General features: G+C 41.1%; 2 protein-coding genes across 2 annotated transcripts in view; one reads left to right on the top strand and one right to left on the bottom strand.

The window, feature by feature from the left end:
* The window catches only part of LOC124043766 (ly6/PLAUR domain-containing protein 1-like), a 41,269-nt gene extending 37,161 nt beyond the window's left edge, over nucleotides 1-4,108 (top strand). Inside the window, exon 3 of the mRNA XM_046362701.1 lies at nucleotides 3,325-4,108. Coding sequence (XP_046218657.1) covers nucleotides 3,325-3,581 — 257 coding nt within the window. The 3' untranslated portion in view covers nucleotides 3,582-4,108. The remainder of the gene's footprint in view (nucleotides 1-3,324) is intronic.
* Nucleotides 4,109-6,393: 2,285 nt separating this feature from the next.
* The window catches only part of LOC124043764 (G-protein coupled receptor 39-like), a 59,807-nt gene continuing 45,515 nt past the window's right edge, over nucleotides 6,394-20,685 (bottom strand). The window contains exon 3 of the mRNA XM_046362700.1: nucleotides 6,394-7,819. Coding sequence (XP_046218656.1) covers nucleotides 7,317-7,819 — 503 coding nt within the window. The 3' untranslated portion in view covers nucleotides 6,394-7,316. The remainder of the gene's footprint in view (nucleotides 7,820-20,685) is intronic.

Here is a 20,685-nt window from a genome sequence, read left to right on the forward strand (position 1 = left end):
CTATAGGGAGGAGGTCAGAGACCTGGCAATGTGGTGCCAGGAAAACAACCTCTCCCTCGATGTCAGCAAGACAAAGGAACTGATCGTGGACTACAGGGAATGGAGGGCTGACCACGACCCCATTTACATTAACTGGGCTGTGGTGGAGTGGGTCGAGAGCTTCAAGTTCCTCAGTGTCCACATCACTAAAGATCTAGCATGGTCACATACACCAACACAGTTGTGAAGAGGGCACAACAACGCCTATTCCCCCTCAGAAGGCTAAAAAGATTTGGTATGGGCCCTCAGATCCTCAAAAAAGTTTTACAACTGCATCACTGTGAGCATCTTAACAGGCGGCATCACCACTTGGTATGGCAACTGCTTGGCATCCGACTGCAAGGCGCTATAGAGGGTAATGTGTACAGCCCAGTACATCGCTGGGGCCGAGCTCCCTGCCATCCAAGAGGGCCCTAGAAATTGTCAAAGACTCCAGCCACCCAAGTCATAGACTGTTCTCTCTGCTACCGCATGGCAAGCGGTACCAGTGCACCAAGTCTGGAACCAACAGGACCCTGAACAGCTTCTACCCCCAAAGCCATGAGACTGATAAAAAGTTAAATAGTTAACCAAATAGCTATTCGGACTGCATTGACCCTTTTTGCACTAACTTTTTTGACTCTTCACATGTGCTGCTGCTACTGTTTATTATACTATATATCCTATTGGCTAGTCACTTTATTCTTAGTTATATTTACATATTTACCTCAATTATCTCATACCACTGCACATTGACATGGTACTTGTACCCTGTGCCAAGTTATCATTACTCATTGTGTATTTATTTCTAATTTTATTATTACATGTTATTCATTTTCTATTATTTCTCTATTTTCTTTCTCTGCATTGTTGGGGAGGGCCAGTAAGTCTACACCTGTTTATGAAGCATATGACAAGTTACATTTCATTTAAGCTATTGTCTTTCATTTAAGTACAGTGTTCCACGACCTGAAAGCTTTGTGTGTTACAAACACTCAGAGTCTTTGTGGCGTGCCAGGATATCCATCCCCTCGCATTTAGCCCACAAAGCCATAATGTTGTAGGCTATACTTACTCTGTTCACAATTGTTTGATACCAGTTGGGAAGAGTTAAGAGTTAAGTAGAATTACAATATTGTCTTTGTTAATGGGACACCACCTGTAAACAATTTCTTTATGACACTGTTCTCCGTGTTGAGTTAAGCCTCTCCCTTTAACTGCATTTCATGCTTTGCTTTGCATGTCCTGTTGACACTGGTTATTCACATACACTATACTGTATATACAAAAGTATGTAGACACCCCTTCAAATTAGTGGATTTGGCTATTTCAGCCACACCTGTTGCTGACAAGTGTATAAAATCGAGCACAAAGCCATAAAATCTCCGTAGACAAACATTGGCAGTAAAATGGCATTACTGAAGTGCTCAGTAACTTACAACGTGGTCCGTCATAGGATACCACCTTTCCAACAAGTCAGTTCATCAAATGTCTGCCCTGTTAGAGCTGCCCTGGTCAACTGTAAGTGCTGTTATTGTGAAGTGGAAACGTCTAGGAGCAACAATGGCTCAGCTGTGAAGTGCTAGGCTACACAAGCTCACAGAATGGGACCGCCGAGTGCTGAAGCGCATAGCGCGTAAAAAATAGTCTGTCCTCAGTTGCAACTCTTACTACCGAGTTCCAAACTGCCTCTGGAAGTAAGGCCAGCACAATAACTGTTCATTGTGAGCTTCATGAAATGGGTCTCCATGGCCGAGCAGCAGCACACAAGCCTACGATCACCATGTGCAATGATAAGTGTCGCTGGAGTTGTGTAAAGCTCGCCACCATTGGACTCTGGAGCAGTGGAAATGCGCTGTTTCTCATAATTTGGGCTAGGCCCCTTAGTTCCAGTGAAGGGAAATCTTAATGCTACGATTCTGTGCTTCCAACTTTGTGGCAATAGTTTGTTAGAAGGACTTTTCCTGTTTCAGCATGACAATGCTCCCCATGTACAAAGAAGGGGCCATACAGAAATGGTTTATCGAGAACGGTGTGGAAGAACTTGACAGGACTGCACAGAGCCCTGACCTCAACCCCGTCGAACACCTTTGGGATGAATTGGAACGCTGACTGCGAGCCAGGCTTAAACGGCCAACATCAGAGCCCGACCTCACTAATGCTCTTGTGACTGAATGGAAGCAAGTCCCCATAGCAATGTTCCAACATCTAGTGGAAAGCCTTCCCAACTCCATATTAATGACCATGATTTTGGAATGAGATGTTCGACAAGCAGGTGTCCACATACTTTTGGTCATTTAGTGTAAGTATCACTCTCAGACTCAGCTAATTTTCGTCTTCCCTGTATTGTATGCCACAGGTCTACATGTACATTGCACTCTAAATGATAAGCACTGCCACACCCAATGTCCTCTCACAATATGATTACACTACAGCAGACTATCTGTAGAAAATTCATACTCTGCAAAATTCTTAACATAATCATTCTCAAGAGCCCGATATCTTGAACATAACAGAAATTCGGTGGCCTTGAGAACCTTCATGCAAAACCAATGGACACGGCCACGGGTAATAATCTTCAAGAGAATCAACTCGAAGGCATACGAATACATAGCCATCTAGGTGATTATTGGTGCACACCTTGTAATTGTAATTTTCATGGACTGACTTTTATCTCAGAATGATGACTAATGCATCTTCTGTGACCCAGGAGGACCTCCTTCTGCTATTGTGCGTTTGGTAACAAGGTACTGAAGAGGGCATACATTACCTGACTCCATTACTTGGTAATTGGTTTTCTTTGTGGAGACACAGCTTGTAGATTCACTATGGGATCACTGAATTAGTAAAGAAGCTCTCTCAAGAGCCTTACCTTGACCACGCCGTCTAGTTGGAGTGCCCGAACCCTAGATACATGTTTTAGTTATGCCACACACTGTACATAGAGATTGGGAAATCGATCGATGGACGATTTTCCAAATGTACATTAATGTCTAACAACAGATCTAATAACTTGTCTGTGTACTGTATGGCTGTATTACAATTTATTAATTATTAGAACTCCTCTAATAAACCACACATTTTAGGTGTAGATTTGCTTTCCATAAACAATCACACAGACATACACAGACTGCCTGATTCAAACTGTATTTTATTTTCACGTCTTTCCGACCAGCCCGGTTCCAGCAACTATGATGGATGGCTAACCAAGCCCACAGTGTAGTACAGCTCAGCTTACCTCAGAGGTGTGTTATAAGTATCTTGGCACACAGTATCTAATGGCGATGTTTCTGTCCTTTTTTTCAGGAAAACACTACCGCAAGTCCTGTGCCTCGTCTGGTGCCTGCCTCATCGCCTCCTCTGGCTACCAGCAGTTCTGCACGGGGAAACTCAACTCAGTGTGCATCAGCTGCTGCAACACACCCCTCTGTAATGGACCGCGGCAGAAGAAACAGAGTTCCAGAAAAAGAGTTCCCTCTGCTGCCTCGTCTCTAATCCCACCACACAGCCTCGCCCTCATTTTTATTCCCTTCCTCCTGCACCCATCCTCCATATTCTGCTGACAGAGCCTATGATTGGCTGGTTTGGTCTCATCAAGACTGTGGTCCAGCTTTTGGACTCAGCCTGTGTTTCAGTGAAAGGTTTCCCAGCCTGTACGGTGTCCATATCTTTAATGGATGTGTGACACTTTCCTAACATGGACACCGTATTTAGAAAATGTCCTAATATGGACAGTAACTTGGGGTCTAAAGGCATTGACTGAAATGAGGTATTGATCCTGACAAATATGTTTATCGAGTGAGTCAGGTGCACCACATGTTTGATAGACAATAGGCAGGTTAACCAATGACCCAAGTTTATTTGACAAAAGCAAGCTATGTGTAATGGAAACGGAAGAAATAGATCGACAAAAATTGTATCCATTTGACAGGGGTGTATTTATCTTTTGCTGAACTTTCCTTATTGCTACAATGATGATGGAAACAGTGTTTAAAAAAAAAAATGCTGATTGCCACCAGTCAAAATTTTGGACAGACCTACTCATTCCAGGATTTTTCTTTATTTTTACTATTTTCTACATTGTAGAATAATAGTGGACACATCAAAACTATGAAATAACACATAGAATCATGTGGTAACCAAAAAGGTGTTAAACAAATCAACATATATCTTCAATTTGAGATTCTTCAAAGTAGCCTCCATTTGCCCTGATGACAGCTTTTTGCACACTCTTGGCATTCTCTCAACCAGCTTCATGAGGTAGTTACCTGGAATGCATTTCAATTTTAACAGGTGTGCCTTGTTAAAAGTTAATTTGTGGAATTTCTTTTCTTCTTAATGCATTTGAGCCAATCAGTTGTGTTGTGACAAGGTAGAGTTGGTATACAGAAGATAACCCTATTTGGTAAAAGCCCACGTCTATATTATGGCAAGAACAGCTCAAATAATCAAAGAGAAACAACAGCCCATTGTTAATTTAAGACATGAAGGTCAGTCAATGCAGAGCATTTCAAGAACTTTGAAAGTTTCTTCAAGTGCAGTCGCAGAAACCATCAAGCGCTATGATGAAACTGGCTCTCATGAGGACCGCACAGGAATGGAAGACTCAGAGTTACATCTGCTACAGAGGATAATATCATTAGAGTTACGAGCCTCAGAAATTGCAGCCCAAATAAATGCTTCATAGAGTTCAAGTAACAGACACATCTCAACATCAACTGTTCAGAGGAAACTGTGTGAATCAGGTCTTCATGGTTGAATTGCTGCAAAGAAACCACTACTAAAGGACACCAATAAGAAGAAGAGACTTGCTTGAGCCAAGAAACATGAGCAATGGACTTTAGACCGGTGGAAATCTGTCCTTCGGTCTGATGACTCCAAATTTGAGATTTTTGGACTCATCCACTCTGTCTCTGTGAGACGCAGAGTAGGTGAACGGATGATTTCCACATTTCTGGTTCCCACCGTGAAGCATGAAGGAGGAGGTGTGATGGCGTGGTGGCGTGGAGGTGCTTTGCTGGTTACACTGTCAGTGATTTATTTAGAATTCAAGGCACACTTAACCATGGCTACCACAGCATTCTGCAGCGATACGCCATCCCATCTGGTTTGAGCTTAGTGGTTTGAGCTTATCATTTATTTTTCAACAGGACAATGACCAACACGCTTCCAGGCTGTGTAAGGGCTATTAGACCAAGAAGAAGAGTGATGGAGTGCTGCATCCGATGACCAGGCCTCCACAATCCCCCAACCTCAACCCAATTGAGATGGTTTGGGATGAGTTGGACCATGGAGTGAAGGAAAAGCAGCCAACAGGGGCTCAGCATATGTGGGAACTCCTTCAAGACTGTTGGAAAAGCATTCCAGGTGAAGCTGGTTGAGAGAATGCCAAGCGTGTGCAAGGCTGTCATAAAGGCAAAGGGTGGCTACTTTGAGGAATCTCAAATATAAAATATATTTTGATTTGTTTAACACTTTTTTGGTTAGAACATGATTCCATATGTGTTATTTCATAGTTTTGATGTATTCACTATTATTCTGCCATGTGTAAAATAGTAAAAATAAAGAAAAATCCTTGAACTAATAGCTGTGTCCAAACTTTTGACTAGTACTGTATGCTGGGCACATGATGTCATCGCATTACTTTAAAGCTCCACTCCACGTTTAGTTCTAAATGCCAACTGCTTGCAACAACAACAAAAAATACTATAAAATTAATGTTTCTTTGCAGGACAAGGATTTTCCTTACTTTCACAAAGGCCTGAATTGCTTTACCTAGCTTTTCTTGCCCTGCTGGCAAGTTTTACCATCCAATTATTTCAGATCTACATTAGTGTAAGTTTCACCATTGCATGGACGGTGGCAGTACGTTGGCACATGATAGTTATTATAATATGGCAAATATTAGTAAATGATTTCATTTTATCAATGTTGCTGGCTTTTGCAAGCCTACCTGAGAAATTAAACAGATAGGTGGGAGGGCATACTGGCTGTCGCCAAATTATTAATGCGCTATTTGCCTAAATGTGTAATAGAATCACTTAAACCACATTTTATTCGACAATGTAGGTTTTTGCTAAAAAAAAAGGTTTTTTAGGTATGACATCACTATGTACAGCTGTTTTTATTGACACAAGATAGTTAATTGGAAACCGTAACAGACAATTGTCACATGTATTTTCTATGCAGACTTTCTAAATGTCAACAAAAAAATCACTGGACAAGTTAATGGAAACATAGCTGTTGACTGGCCAACTGAGGGCACTAGAAGGTAATATGTACATTTATAGATGAATAGGATGAGGTATATTTGTACAGTAGATGAAATGGAGTACAGAGACAAAAGATGAAGAAAAACACAAATAACACAACAGGGGAAGTGACCATTTTTAATGTTAAAATAATGATGCTGATACTGTAGTGATGAAACATAAATTACATTTGTCTTGAGTTCAAATCATATGCACTGGGTCCAATTTAGTAAGTGGTCAACTCTGTCAGTGGATGCCATACAAATGAATGGAAAAGCATACTTTGGACACAATGTACAATGCAGACACCATGTCATGATGAATAATGTTGAGCTTAGTTTTCAGTGGCATCTTAAGTGACTGTGAAAATATGAGTTACAGTAGGGCCAAGAGAAGTGTCATCTCATGTAATGGAAACAAATCACTGTAATTAACACTGTTCAAATATCAAGCTTTTCCAGTGTTCCAGGTATTACAATGTACAGTATGAGATGAAATTGGTAAAAATGTCCAGACTGTTCTTTGACTGGATGTATTACTGTATGTTAGACTCCTCACATATTATGTCTGTAGAGGCACCTCTCTGACAAATCAGCTTGTGGCAGATTGTTGAAATCTGAGTTGGATGACACCCTGTATCCCTCTCCGATGAATTGAATACTGTAATACTGAACACAGCTAAGTGTCTCTCTTTTGGTTCATCTTTCAAAGTCACCTAGAAGTCTTTCTGGACTGTATTGACTCACAACGTCAATTCTACTTCATAACCTCAGCCAGCGTAACCTAGTGGTTAGAGCCTAGTGGTTATTGGTTAGAGCGTTGGACTAGTAACCGGAAGGTTGCGAGTTCAAACCCCCGAGCTGACAAGGTACAAATCTGTCGTTCTGCCCCTGAACAGGCAGTTAACCCACTGTTCCCAGGCCGTCATTGAAAATAAGAATATGTTCTTAACTGACTTGCCTGGTTAAATAAAGGTAAAATAAAATAAAAAAAGAAGCATGTCAGAGCACAAGTCAAAACAACTGTAATACGTGTATTTTAATAAACTTATATTTCAGTCTCTTCGGGGATGTTTCCCTTTCCGACTGAATTTGAATGTGATTCATCGGTTGTGGGGAGGGCCTCCTCAGGGCCGCGAGGGGGAGTGTCCTTAGGACTATGGAAGGTAGTGAATGTAGGCATCTTGAACTCCTTGCTCTGAGTCTGAGTAGACCTGTTGCCACCACCACGACGCAGTGACTTTAGCAGGGGCCGCAGTGAGCGGGCCGAGTTGGCCTCGAAGCTCCTCAGAGTCCGTTTGTTTACGTGCTCGATGGTGAGGCGGCAGCGTAGCACCTGGACGAAGACCTGTCGGAACTGGCGGGAAGAGAGGTTGTACAGGAAGGGGTTGAGCACGGAACTAAGGTAGAAGAAGGTGTCGGCCACAGGGTGCAGCACCACATAGTTGCGGAAGTAGGACATGGTCCAGCTGGACTTGGGCACGGCGGCAGTCATCAGGCGACGCACCTGGTTGGGCAGCCAGCACACGGTAAGGGAGCCCACGATTAAACCTGAGAAAGAGGGAGGGGGAGCGAGAGAGAGAGGGAAGGAAGGAAACCACACCTGGGTTAAAATATATGCATATTAAGTATTTGTTATTTAAATACTTGTTTTCTGTGTATTTTCAAATGAAGTGGCTAAATCAGCTACTTCTATTTGAAGTATTTGAAACTATTTTCAAATACTTATTTACAAATATATTATTTCAAATACCACCTAGACGACCTGGGTTCAAATGCATGGGGCGTTTAAATATTTCATATTTTAAAATACACTGAGTGTGGAAAAAAAAACTGATAGATATCTTGCAGCTCCAACAAAACAAGTAATAATTTTTTATTTTTTAAAGATAAAGATACAAAGTGGTAATTAGAAACAACAACAAAATGACAATTTTAAAAGCTAGGAAAATGTATATAAATCAGAATTAAACAACAGTTGGACTGTTCCTATAGCCTTCTTAGACTCAACAACTCTGAAGCAATTATCAGCAGACAAAAAATAATGAATGAAAACAGAGATCACCCAAGAATAAATATTAGATGCTGTTAAAACAGTTGCATGGAGAAAAGCACCTGGAATTAATGGCTTTCCCATAGAATTCTATTAAGTAATTTGGGTCAAAGTAGCCCCCCTTACATATGACAACACGTCACTCAATTCAGTACTACCTAGTTCCATGTATCAAACAGTTAATTCAGTCAAATTAAAACCAGGAAAATCTGGAGAGTCCTCTGCTGATTAAAGATCCACATGATGAAATAATTGTGACAAAATAATAACAAAGATTAAATGCAATAGAATTGCAAACGTCACACCAGACTTCATATACACTACCGTTCAACGTTTGGGGTCACTTAGACATTTTTTGTACATTAAAATAACATCAAATTGATCAGAAATACAGTGTAGACATTGTTAATGTTGTAAATGACAATTGTAGCTGGGAACAGCAGAATGTTTATGGATGATCTACATAGGCACACAGAGGCCCATTATCAGCAACCATGTTAGCTAATCCAGGTTTATCCTTTTAAAAGGCTAATTGATCATTAGAAAACCATTTTGCAATTATGTTAGAACAAGCTGCAAAATTGTGTTCTGACTAAAGAAGCAATAAAACTGGCCTTCTTTAGACTAGTTGAGTATCTGGAGCATCAGCATTTGTGGGTTCAATTACAGGCTCTAAATGGCCAGACACAAAGAATTTACTTCTGAAACTCGTCAGTCTATTGTTGTTCTGAGAAATTAAGGCTATTCCATGCGAGAAATTGCCAAAAATTGAAGACCTTGTACAACGCTGTGTAGTACTCCCTTCACAGAACAGCACAATCTGGCGCTAACCAGAATAGAAAGAGGAGTGGGAGGCCCCAGTGCGCAACTGAGCAAGAGGACAAGTACATTATAGTGTCTAGTTTGAGAAACAGAAGCCTCACAAGTCCTCAACTGGCAGCTTCATTTAATAGTACCTGCAAAACACCAGTCTCAACGTCAACAGTGAAGAGGCGATGCGATGCGACACCGGGATGCTGGCCTTCTATGCAGAGTTCCTCTGTCCAGTGTCTGTGTTATTTTGCCCATCTTAATCTTTTCTTTTTATTGGCCAGTCTGAGCTATGGCTTTTTCTTTGCAACTCTGCCTAGAAGGCACGCATCCCAGAGTCGCCTCTTCACTGTTGATGTTGAAACTGGTGTTTTGCGGGTACTATTTAATGAAGCTGCCAGTTGAGGAATTGTGAGGCGTCTGTTTCTCAAACTAGACACTCAGTTGACTAACTGAAGCCCCTCTGTTGCTCTGCACAACTCATGTCAGCCTCCTTTGCCTTATTTCATCAATGACCCATTTTCGACCACTGGCCTGCCGTTGGCTGGATGTCCATTGGCCATTCTAGATACACACAGGAATCAGTTGAGCGAGAAAACCGTACCCCGTTCAAAGGCACTTAAATATTTTGTCTTGCCCATTCACCCTCTGAATATCACACATAACAATCCATGTCTCAATTGATTGATGTGGATTTAACAGGTAACATCAATAAGGGATCATAGTTTTAACCTGGATTCACCTGGTTAGTCTGCCATGGAAACATCAGGTGTTCCTAACGTTCTATACACTCAGTGTACATGCCTATACTTTCCAAATGTATTTCCAAATACATTCCAATACTCAACTACTTGTATTCTAAATGAAATATCCAAATACTGTACTTACTCTGAAATGTCATTGAAATACCCAAAATAGTATTTCAACCCAGGTCAGTGGACTACTGTTTAATGCAAATATTTTTGTGTAGATTGGGTTTGATTTGCCATCTAAACCAGCATTGATGCAATGATATGCTTTCAAGAATTACTCAGAAACAATGCCTTTTGTTGGGTGTTTTTGGACATTTTTGTGCTGTCTCTTTACATTAACTGATTCCCCTGGTGATTTATAATGCTAATTATACTAAAACAAAAACAGCCCTTTGAGATTAAGTGCACAGGTATGTGCTGTTGTAAAAAAAAAAAAACACACTGCCAGCTAGTCCTTAGGGCAAGGTGATTTCAAATTGCATTTGAATCATTTGTATTTATTTATATTCATATCAGCATTCTACTATTATGAGGACTGAAATTGAAATGCTGTGAAAACAAAAAGGGAAAACAGAAATGATGGTGTGTGGATTTATTTTCTTCAGCCCTGTCTCACAGTAAAGTGGAGCTGAGAGTGTAAGAGGTGCAGTATGGGTCGACACTGTGAGGGGTCCATTAGAGAAATCCCCTAAAGGGTAATTAAACTTTCTTACTGTCTCCTTGCTCATTTGATTGAATGTCAGACTACAACCGTACCCATTCTAATGAAAAACATCATACAACAAATGAAGAAAAAACCTAAACAGCGATATATGTATTTTTATCCGATTTATGTTAAAAGCCAGAGCTCATCTGTGTAAGCGGAGGGCTACAGGTGAGCGTAACTACTCAAGTCTCTCCATCAAATAAACGGTCCACCTACGCTGGACCGGTCTGGGTCATCTCATCATTAATGGGGCTTTCTTAGCTGGGTGTAACTGAAGTGTAACTGTGCAATTATTTTAAAAAGAAAAACCCAGAAAAGGCAACTGCTGAAAAACATTGTTATGACTAAACATTACCCTTGCCAGAATAAGTTAAATGGGATTTTAATAAGAAGTACCAAAACATGTTCTTGGTAGTTCTCAGACTGTAGAAATCCTCTGTGATGATGAGGCACAGGTTTTTGATACATTCCTACCTGGCTAATGTTGTATGTACCTCTTTGGGGAAAACACTGCTAAATAGGTTCTACACTGCAGGACAAAGTGGCAACAATTTGCTTGATTGTAAAAGAATAACTCCCGCACACAGAGTTACGATCCTCATTCATTTATTGGAACACTTTTAAGTATTAAAACAAATAAGTATTAAACAGTCTAACACCTTTAAATGTTGAAATAAATAGTTTAACAATTTAGTTTAACAATTTGCTGACAAACACTTACGTGACGTTGTAGATTCTACAAGACATAACTATTTACACTATTCTTATTACCAGTACATACTCAGCTGCTTATCTAGAAATCCACATGCAAATTACAGTTCCTGTTGGCTTTGGCTCATACATGTTCTTTGTGCAGACTTGAGTCTATTTGAAAGACGTCACTCAGCAGGTTGATCTTCCATTTACAAACAGAATTCTTCCACAGTGTGAATGCACAATGAGGCAAAGTCATACAATAATCATGGCTGTGAAGCAGCAAGCTAACCTTCACTTTATCCCTGGGGGAACTATCAAGTAAAGGTTTAGTTTGAATCTACCAACTGTCAGGAATGGGTCTTCAAAAACTCAAGACAGAGAAACTTTAATGTCAAACATACAGTATAGGTTTAGATAATTGGCATCAGCCTGGTGTGTTATGTTTATGCTATAATTGGTGCACAAACCATGAGTTATGGTCTCAGCACATCTATCATATGCTTTAAGCATCAAACTAAAGTAGACTAAGCTGACAGTTTAGCATGTGGAGGTTACGTGGAGTGGAACAGGGAAACCCAAGAGGAGACTCAGACGAGGGGACTGGGATGAAGTAACCAAGGTATTTATTGAAACACAAGGGGAAGATGGAGTGCAGGCCAGGGGAAGCTCGGGTGGGTTGCAGGAAACCAGGTGCGGAGGCTGAGGCTGGAGTGAGAGGGGTTGAGACAGGGTAAGCAGGTCCTGAGGGGAATCCAAGGGAGCAGTAGAGTGGGGAATCCAGGGCAAAGTAGCAGGATGAGGAGACATGGGACTGGAGACATGGACCAGGAGTCAGAGCGGGCAGAACAGTAACGAGGAGGAAAACCGTGTCAGGCAAGGAAAACAGGCACAACAGGATAACAGGATCAAAATAGTAACAAACGGAGAGAACCGTAGACTGACTGAGCAGAGATTACGATCTGGCAGTGTGGAAGTGGCAGGGATGACTATTTGTAGAGGTCTTGATTATGGAACAGGTTGCAGCTGTGAGAGTTTGCTCTGACTCAACACACCTATCTCTGCCCACACAATCACACACACAGAGAGAGAGAGAGAGAGAGGGAGAGAGCACTGGGAGAGTGGTGGCAGGTTAATGAGACACGGGATGAGCAGTAGAGGGCGTGGCAGGAGTAGATGTAACAGTGGAGGTTAAACTCCAACCCTGGGTGGTAGTGAGTTTGGACTATTATAGTCTAACTATTCTCTTACCTATGCACATGCTAGTACTGTGTTGAAGATACATTATGTCCAATATCCACACTCAACCATATTTCTAAATCTAAATGAATAATGCTTAGTTACACACCAACAAATGCATCCTGAAGATACAACTTCCTGAAAGTGTTTACTGAATGCATCAAGAACGCAAACTTAACGTGTCGATGGGCACCGATTTCCCAATTGACATCAATTCAAGGAAATCGAAATTGACAAGATCCACAGCTCGAGTTACAGACATCGGAGAGGCATATAAGAGGATGTATATTTTATTCATTACAAACATGTCTCTAGACAATACATGCCTAAAGGGGTAAACAGAAACCTGATAGGGTAAGTCAAATGGAAACCTCTCAAAAGAATATTGAGGACGAATACATGAATAACAAAGCTATTAAATCTGTATTTGCTCAAGTGGTGTTCAAACCTTTTTTACATCTGGACAAACTTTCACTAGTCCAACTGTAAGAAGATGTTGACAAAAACAGCACAAATTTCTGAGTGTATGACTATGCATGAAATATCTCACCATATTACATTACTATAACCAAGGGGTTTGTGATAATTTGACCATCAATAATAGATCTGCTTCTCTGGCTACTTGTATTGTGCAGACCAAGTTGTTCTTGTGTATGTTGGCCTTTAATTGAAAATGAGCTTAATAATCCCGAGAGGAAGTTCTCATTCAACTGTCACGGTTTGGGCCATATAATTTCTATAGACAAATAATGAAATTACTTTTTAGGCTAGTCATTAGTAATCCATAGCAGCTATTCGTTAGCTACGTAAACTTGATTTGTAATTATTTTCTTGTCAAATGTCAATTTTATCTATAACGATAGATAGGTATGTCAGAGATGGCATACTACTCAAAATGTGAGCACGGAAAGTTCGGAGTATGAGTCCATATCAAAGTATGCGAAGAGCACGGAGGGCACTTCTCGAATGCGTACTCTGTTTGTTCATGTTTACCTGCCTAATGGCAAGCCCATAATAAGTCAATAAAGCTAACTGGCTAGCTACTAGTGCTAGTAGTAGAATTGACATCTATCCTGCATAATATTCGTTTTAGGTCATTTTTGCCTGGTAAACTATGGTTAGCTACATTATTACGATTCACATGTAGCTTGCTGATAGTTATGAAGTAATAAGGTTGCTTTGTGTATATCTTGTTTAGTTTAGTGTTGCCATTGTCCTGGCTGGAAGAAGGTCCAATGAATGAGGAGGCGAAGCGTGAGGAAGTAGGGGGAGTGCGAGTGCTTCTCAAATGTATTGCTTTATGCGTGCTCCACACTCTCGTCCTCACAAGAACAAAATCAAGTGAACGTGGTTGGAAAACGCACTCAGAGCATGAGAGTGTGGAGCGCAGTAGTATGCATATTGATCTATGTGAAGTATCAATACCCTAAGCCATAACACCTCACAGACCAGTGAAACAATACAATTTCCATTAACAAGCTCCAATCTGTGCTACCAGCCTCAACTTAGATTTTTCCCAAGCAGAACGAGGAACCATGACGGCCACAGGCCCACTTCCACCGGTCACCATAAGCCATATTAGCTTGTCTCCAGGCAGAGGCCAATCCATGAGCAGGCCACTGTGACCATAGCATGTTAGCCATAGCAGAGGTCAACCCAATACAGGCTGGACAGGCCACTGCACTCAGCGTCAGCTGATTACCAGTAGGGTCAGTGGCAACAGGGCCAATTGCCTGTCTCAGTCAACGCACAACATGCAGACAGCTAACAAATGCCTTCAGTGGCCTCCCTTCCAAACAATGCAGCAGTGCAACAATGCAGCATTTTAAAATGGAAAGCCTGCACACGGTACTGTATACGCTGCTCTCGTGCTTAATTCCTGCACACGCACATTACTCTCCATACATATGAGACTGGAGCATAGCATATGTCTCAGTTAGACTGCTGAAGGGGTTGTGGGACATGGGAATGCACTACTCTGTGTATGCTTTTGATGGAGCATAATAAATTAAGTTAATTTATATGATTGTGGAGACATTTTTGAATACCAAAGAAGCCTGAGAAGCAAATTTTTTTTTCATGGCATAAACCTTTAACCACTTTATGTGGAAAATCAACCAGGGGCCTGTCACAATAACCCTAAACAAGACAAGCGCATGACTTGAGGCTTATGAGAAGGACAGAGGGAGAGCTAAAGAAGGAAAGGATTGAGGGAGGGAGAGAGAGAGCAGAGAGAGGCTGCAAAAAAGAAAAAGACGGAAGACGGGACGAGATAGAGTGAGAGGAAGAGTGGGAAGGACAGAGATAAAGAGGAGAAACAGGATAACAAGAGAGAAGGAGAATAAAGCCAGTGGAGAGATAATAAAGAGCCAGAGCAAAACACACCACACACTAAGAGCTCTCTATCGGATAGACACAGACAAAAGAGGCCGTGCTTACACTTTTCAGTGGATGATCATTATTGCCGCTATCCACGGGTCCACTGGTTCACATTAGACTAATACAGTCCTGCAGGTGCAGCATTAGAGTCCCGCAGGTGCAGTATACATACAAAGGTGATGAGAACACGGCTCTCTGATCTGCTACTCACAAACCAAGCCAAGAGTTCATGGTCCACACAACACAAAAGTCTTCACTACCCTACTGCTTTTGATGAAAGGGTACTAAATGCCAGTTTTCTTCAATTCGAAACAACTGGGGACTTGTGTTAGGCTATAATATATTCAAAATAACCCAGTGCAACCAATTGGTTCATTTCTTCCTTATCAAATGGAAGATTCATGACTAGGATCATAAGCAGTTACACACAAATTACTAAAGTGTGGAGTTTGTTGCCCTTGAGCATAATGAACCTCTTTTAAATAAATTTCTTTACACACACCTTATTACATTTCTGTCAGTTTAATAAAAATCAATGACAATAGCAAGGCTGAGTGAGCTTTCTTTGAGAATCGATTAAGTCTATCTTCCGCGTGACCTTTTAGCTGATACCATGTCCAAATGTTACATTTAGCAGAGAGCCATGAAGACCATGCTGACTGCTATTCTATTTGCTCCAAATTCCTGTGGAGGCAATCGATCCCCGGATTTGGCTCTTCCTATCCCATGGCTTCCTCATTCTAATGTGGCCAGTCACTTGGAACATTGGCATTTGGCCAGCATGGATTGGTGCCCGTGAAACAGCAATAGAATACAACTGTAAAACGTTCAAATGTTATAGCCTCCATAATGGTAGTTGTCAATGAATGTTGATTGGTGTATTTTTGTTGTTGTGCTGTGGGTCTTTGATTGAATACAGTATCTAGTATCTATCTAATGCCATAACCATATGCCGTAAACACACACCACACACATACAAGTCAAAACATTTGTAGTCATACCTTGTTGTCAAGGCACACAAACTGTGCACACCCACATATACATATCCCCCCTTCCATCCCAACACACACACACTGTATATCACCAGCATTCACCATTATCATACATGCTTGGCGAAACACACTCATGTTCTGGCTCTGGGTCTGTTTGTTTTTCTGCTATCCTGTTGGGCACTCCTGCTTCCTCACACTGTATATTATGAAAGAACCGTCTGGACATCGTGGTCCCATGCCACACACACATACACAGACAGTACCACAGAGCCCCCTTAATAAAGTATTACTTTCTCCTGTCAAGGATAATACAGGTCCAGTTACGAATTAGAAAGCAATTCATTCCCTGTCACGTCTATAACTGGAGTCTATCTGATTGAACCTCTCGTATTGTGTGGCTAGATATCGCTCCGTGGTAGTTACACCACTATTGTTACGTAGTACAAACAGGTTATAGAACCTGTAAGCAAATGTGTGGTTAAAAACGCCCTAGAGTTGATTGACGCACCTGTGCGTCACACAGTGAAGTCATTGTGTATATTGAATAGCTTCCGTGTGTTTAGGCCAGGCCCCCAGTGCCAGGTCTGGAGTGTGAAGTCAAGAGCTCTGCTGGTCGGGTACTGCGTAGGCAACCTAGGAGTACCAAAAGCCCTGGTCTGTCCTAGAAAGCCTATGTAAAAGACGATTTCCAGAACGTACGCAATTTTGGGGGGGAATGTCCATTTTGGGCTCTAAGATTAGTTCATTATGATCAAGTTCGATCTCCATGATTAATTATTTAAAAGTTTGCTACAAGTCAAGATATTTAATTAAATAGTGATCCATTCTGACTAAAACATTTGTCGTCACACAGGACCACGTGCCGACAGAGACCAATCACGGGCCGGCAGGCTACACGAAGGCTCGTTTGATCTTTGCATGTGTCTGAGGCAAGAGGAAAATGACTACATCGGCCATGATCCTTTGCAAGTATCCTTTCACAAGGATACTTAGCAATATTTTGGTGCACTTCAGTCCCATTCAGCAATTCAAATACTTCCTGCTTCATGCGCCATTGTGAGATTTCCATAGGAATATGTGAATAACGTCGGGGCTATCACTACCTACTGATTTGAATGACTATGGTTTATGCTAGAGACTTATCATTTCTTTTAGTGGCTGCAGCTCAATCTCCTATTTTTTCCGCCAATATAAAGTTTGCGCCTATTCCATAACATGTGGCTTGTGAAAGCCGCCTTTTCGTACACATGAGAGGATCCGGAAAAGAAAATAGTTCAGAACTGTGTGAGCTACAAACTAATGTCAAAAATTGAGTATCACAAACATGACAGTGCCGGTTATTTGGCTCTACGACATACACAAGCTGTACAGCAGTCGTCTGAACTCTGTCACGTATGCCCTCATTTCAAAAAGGTCTTCTCACAAAACCGACTGTTAAGACCGAACCGTTAGAGTGACAAACATACACTAAGGTGTCGGTTGTTCTGCTTCAGGGGAGTAGTCTGAAGGTAACCCAGTAAGTACTGGGATGTAAAAATCACAAATAGTGCATAGGGGTATAATGTGCCACAATAACATGACCAAATAAGTGTCAAATATTTAGATTTTTTCCTGGGTTTTCTTATATCTCTCAGATAGACACTGTATGTTTTTCCATGTACCAATGTGTTATTCAATGCATTTCTATGGGCTATATCGGTAAAGGCCAATTCAATGTTTCAAATAAGTGTTTCTATATTTTTTTTTATACGTACAGAGGTCCTAAAATTCTAAATCAAATGGCAAAATTATACATTTTACGATCATCTTTCATACAGTGGCTTCCGAAACTATTCACCCCCTTTGGCATTTTTCCTATTTTGTTGCCTTACAACTTGGAATTAAAATAGATTTTTGGAGAGTTTGTATCATTTGACTTACACAACATGCCTACCACTTTGAACATGCAAAATATTTTGTTTTGTGAAACAAACAAGAAATAAGACAAAAAAACTGGAAAACTTGAGCATGCATTACTATCCCCCCCCCCCCCCCCCGACCAGAGTACCTTCTTCCATATGTTTAGGGAGTCTCCCACATTCCTTTTGGCGAACAAACGTGTTTGCCTATTTTTTTCTTGAAGAAATAGCTTTTTTTTCTGGCCACTCTTCCATAATGCCCAGCTCTGTGGAGTGGATGACTTAAAGTGGTCCTATGGACAGATACTCCAATCTCCGCTGTGGAGCTTTGCAGCTCCTTCAGGGTTATGTTTGGTCTCTTTGTTGCCTCTCAGATTAATGCCCTCCTTGCCTGGTATGTGAGTTTTGGTGGACAGCCCTCTCTTGACAGTTTTGTTGTGGTGCCATGTTCTTTCCATATTTTAATAATGGAGTTAATGGTGCTCAGTGGGATGTTCAAAGTTTCTGATATTTCTTTTATAACCCAACCCTGTACTTCTCCACAACTTTTTCCCTGACCTGTTTGGAGAGCTCCTTGGTCTTCATGGTGCAGCTTGCTTGGTGGTGCCACTTGCTTATTGGTGTTGCAGACTCTAGGGCCTTTCAGAATAGGTGTATATATACTGAGATCATGTGACAGATCATGTGACACTTAAAGTCCAAATGTGTGCAATCTAACTAATTATGTGACTACTGAAGGTAATTGGTTGGGCCAGATCTTATTTAGGGGCTTCATAGCAAAGGGGTGAATACATATGAACGCACAACTTTTCTGTTTTAAATTTTCTATAATGTTTTTAAACGTTGTTTTTTTCACTTTAACAATTTGGACTATTTTGTTTATGTCCATTACATGAAATCAAAAGGTTGATATCCTTTCTTCTGTATGTGTAACTTGGTTGTCGAGTGTTTTCTTTTCAGTGCACCCACTATATGTTTTATTTCAGCCACATCTTCGCCCACTTTTGCAATTTTCTCAGGTTGCTCTCTCTGCCATTTTAATTGCTAGCTGCAGGTAGAGACAACCTTTTCGTGTTTTTTGTCAAAAGTGTCTGCTTTTGTGCATTTCTAACAAATTTTTCCATGTAACACGTGAAATCGCAAAACAAAGTGTCTGGATCCTTCTTTAAGGGTCACTTTTGCAGAGTCCTATTTGCCATCTCTTCAATCTAAGCCTACAGGAAAGTTTGCCTGGAAGTTTGCCTGAACAATAGCTAAGCACCCTTTACTGGCTCAAAATGCCGACCAATCAGCCTGTTACCAACTCTTAGTAAAAAAAATAATAATAATTGTGTATGACCAGATACAATACTATTTCACAGTAGACAAATTAACGACAGATTTTCAGCATCCTTTTAGGGAAGGGCATTCAACGGCACTTGTACATTTAACGGCACAATGTAAGGCACTTACACAAATGAATGATAATTGGCTGAGAGAAATTTACAATAAAAAGATTGAGGCGGCTGTTTTGTTAGATTTCAGTGTAGCTTTTTACATTATTGATCATAATCTGCTGCTGGAAAAATATATGTACATCCCTTGCAATATTGTGGATCGAGAATTACCAATAACATCTGTTAAATACGTGTGTGTGACCAATAAAATGTGATTTGCCTAACAGAACACAGAGGGTGTTCTTTAATTAATGGAAGCCTCTCCAACACAATCCAGGCTCCAAGTCCAAGTCATCTATAAGTGTTTGCTAGGTATAGCTCCGCCTTATCTCAGCTCACTGGTCACCATAGCAACACCTACCCGTAGCACACGCTCCAGCATATTTCACTGATCATCCCCAAAGCCAACACTTCCTTTGGCTGCCTCTCCTTCCAGTTCTCTTGCAAAAATCACTGAAGTTGGAGACTTATATCTCCCTCACTAACTTTAAGCGTCAGCTGTCAGAGCAGCTTACCGATCGCTGCAGCTGTACACAGCCCATCTGTAAATAGCCTATCCAACCAACTACTTACCTCATCCCCATATTTGTTTTTTGTTTTTCTGCTCTTTTGCACACCAGTATTTCTACTTGCACATCCTCATCTGCACATATATCACTCCAGTGTAAATAGCTACATTTTAATTACTTCGCCACTGTTGGCCTATTTATTGCCTTACCTCCTTACTTAATTTGCACACACTGTATACAGATTTTTCTATTGTGTTATTGACTGTACGTTTGTTTATCCCACATGTAACTCTGTGTTGTTGTTTTTGTTGCACAGCTTTGCTTTATCTTGGACCGGTCAAATCAAATCAAAGTTTATTTGTCACGCGCGCCGAATACAACAGGAAAACAACCTTACAATGAAATGCTTACTTCAGGCTCTAACCAACCGTGCAAAAAAAGATATTAGGTGAACAATAGGTAAGTTAAGAAATAAAAACAACAGTAAAAAGACAGTGAAAAATAACAGTAGCGAGGCTATATACAGTAGCGAGCCTACATACAGACACCGGTTAGTTGGACTGATTGAGGTAGTATGTACATGTAGATATGGTTAAAGTGACTATGCATATAGAGAGAGTAGCAGCAGCGGAAAAGAGGGCTTGGGGGGTGGGGGCACACAGTGAAAATAGTCCAGGTAGACATTTGATTACCTGTTCAGGTTTCTTATGGCTTGGTGGTAAAAACTGTTGAGAAGCCTTTTTGTCCTAGACTTGGCACTCCAGTACCACTTTCCATGCAGTAGTAGAGAGAACAGTCTATGACTGGGGTGGCTGGGGTCTTTGACAATTTTTAGGGCCTTCCTCTGACACCGCCTGGTGTAGAGGTCCTGGACAGCAGGCAGCTTAGCCCCAGTGATGTACTGAGCCGTTAGCACTACCCTCTGTAGTGCCGTGCGGTCGGAGGCCGAG

Source organism: Oncorhynchus gorbuscha, linkage group LG09, assembly GCF_021184085.1.
Source record: "Oncorhynchus gorbuscha isolate QuinsamMale2020 ecotype Even-year linkage group LG09, OgorEven_v1.0, whole genome shotgun sequence".
Lineage (NCBI taxonomy): Eukaryota > Metazoa > Chordata > Actinopteri > Salmoniformes > Salmonidae > Oncorhynchus > Oncorhynchus gorbuscha.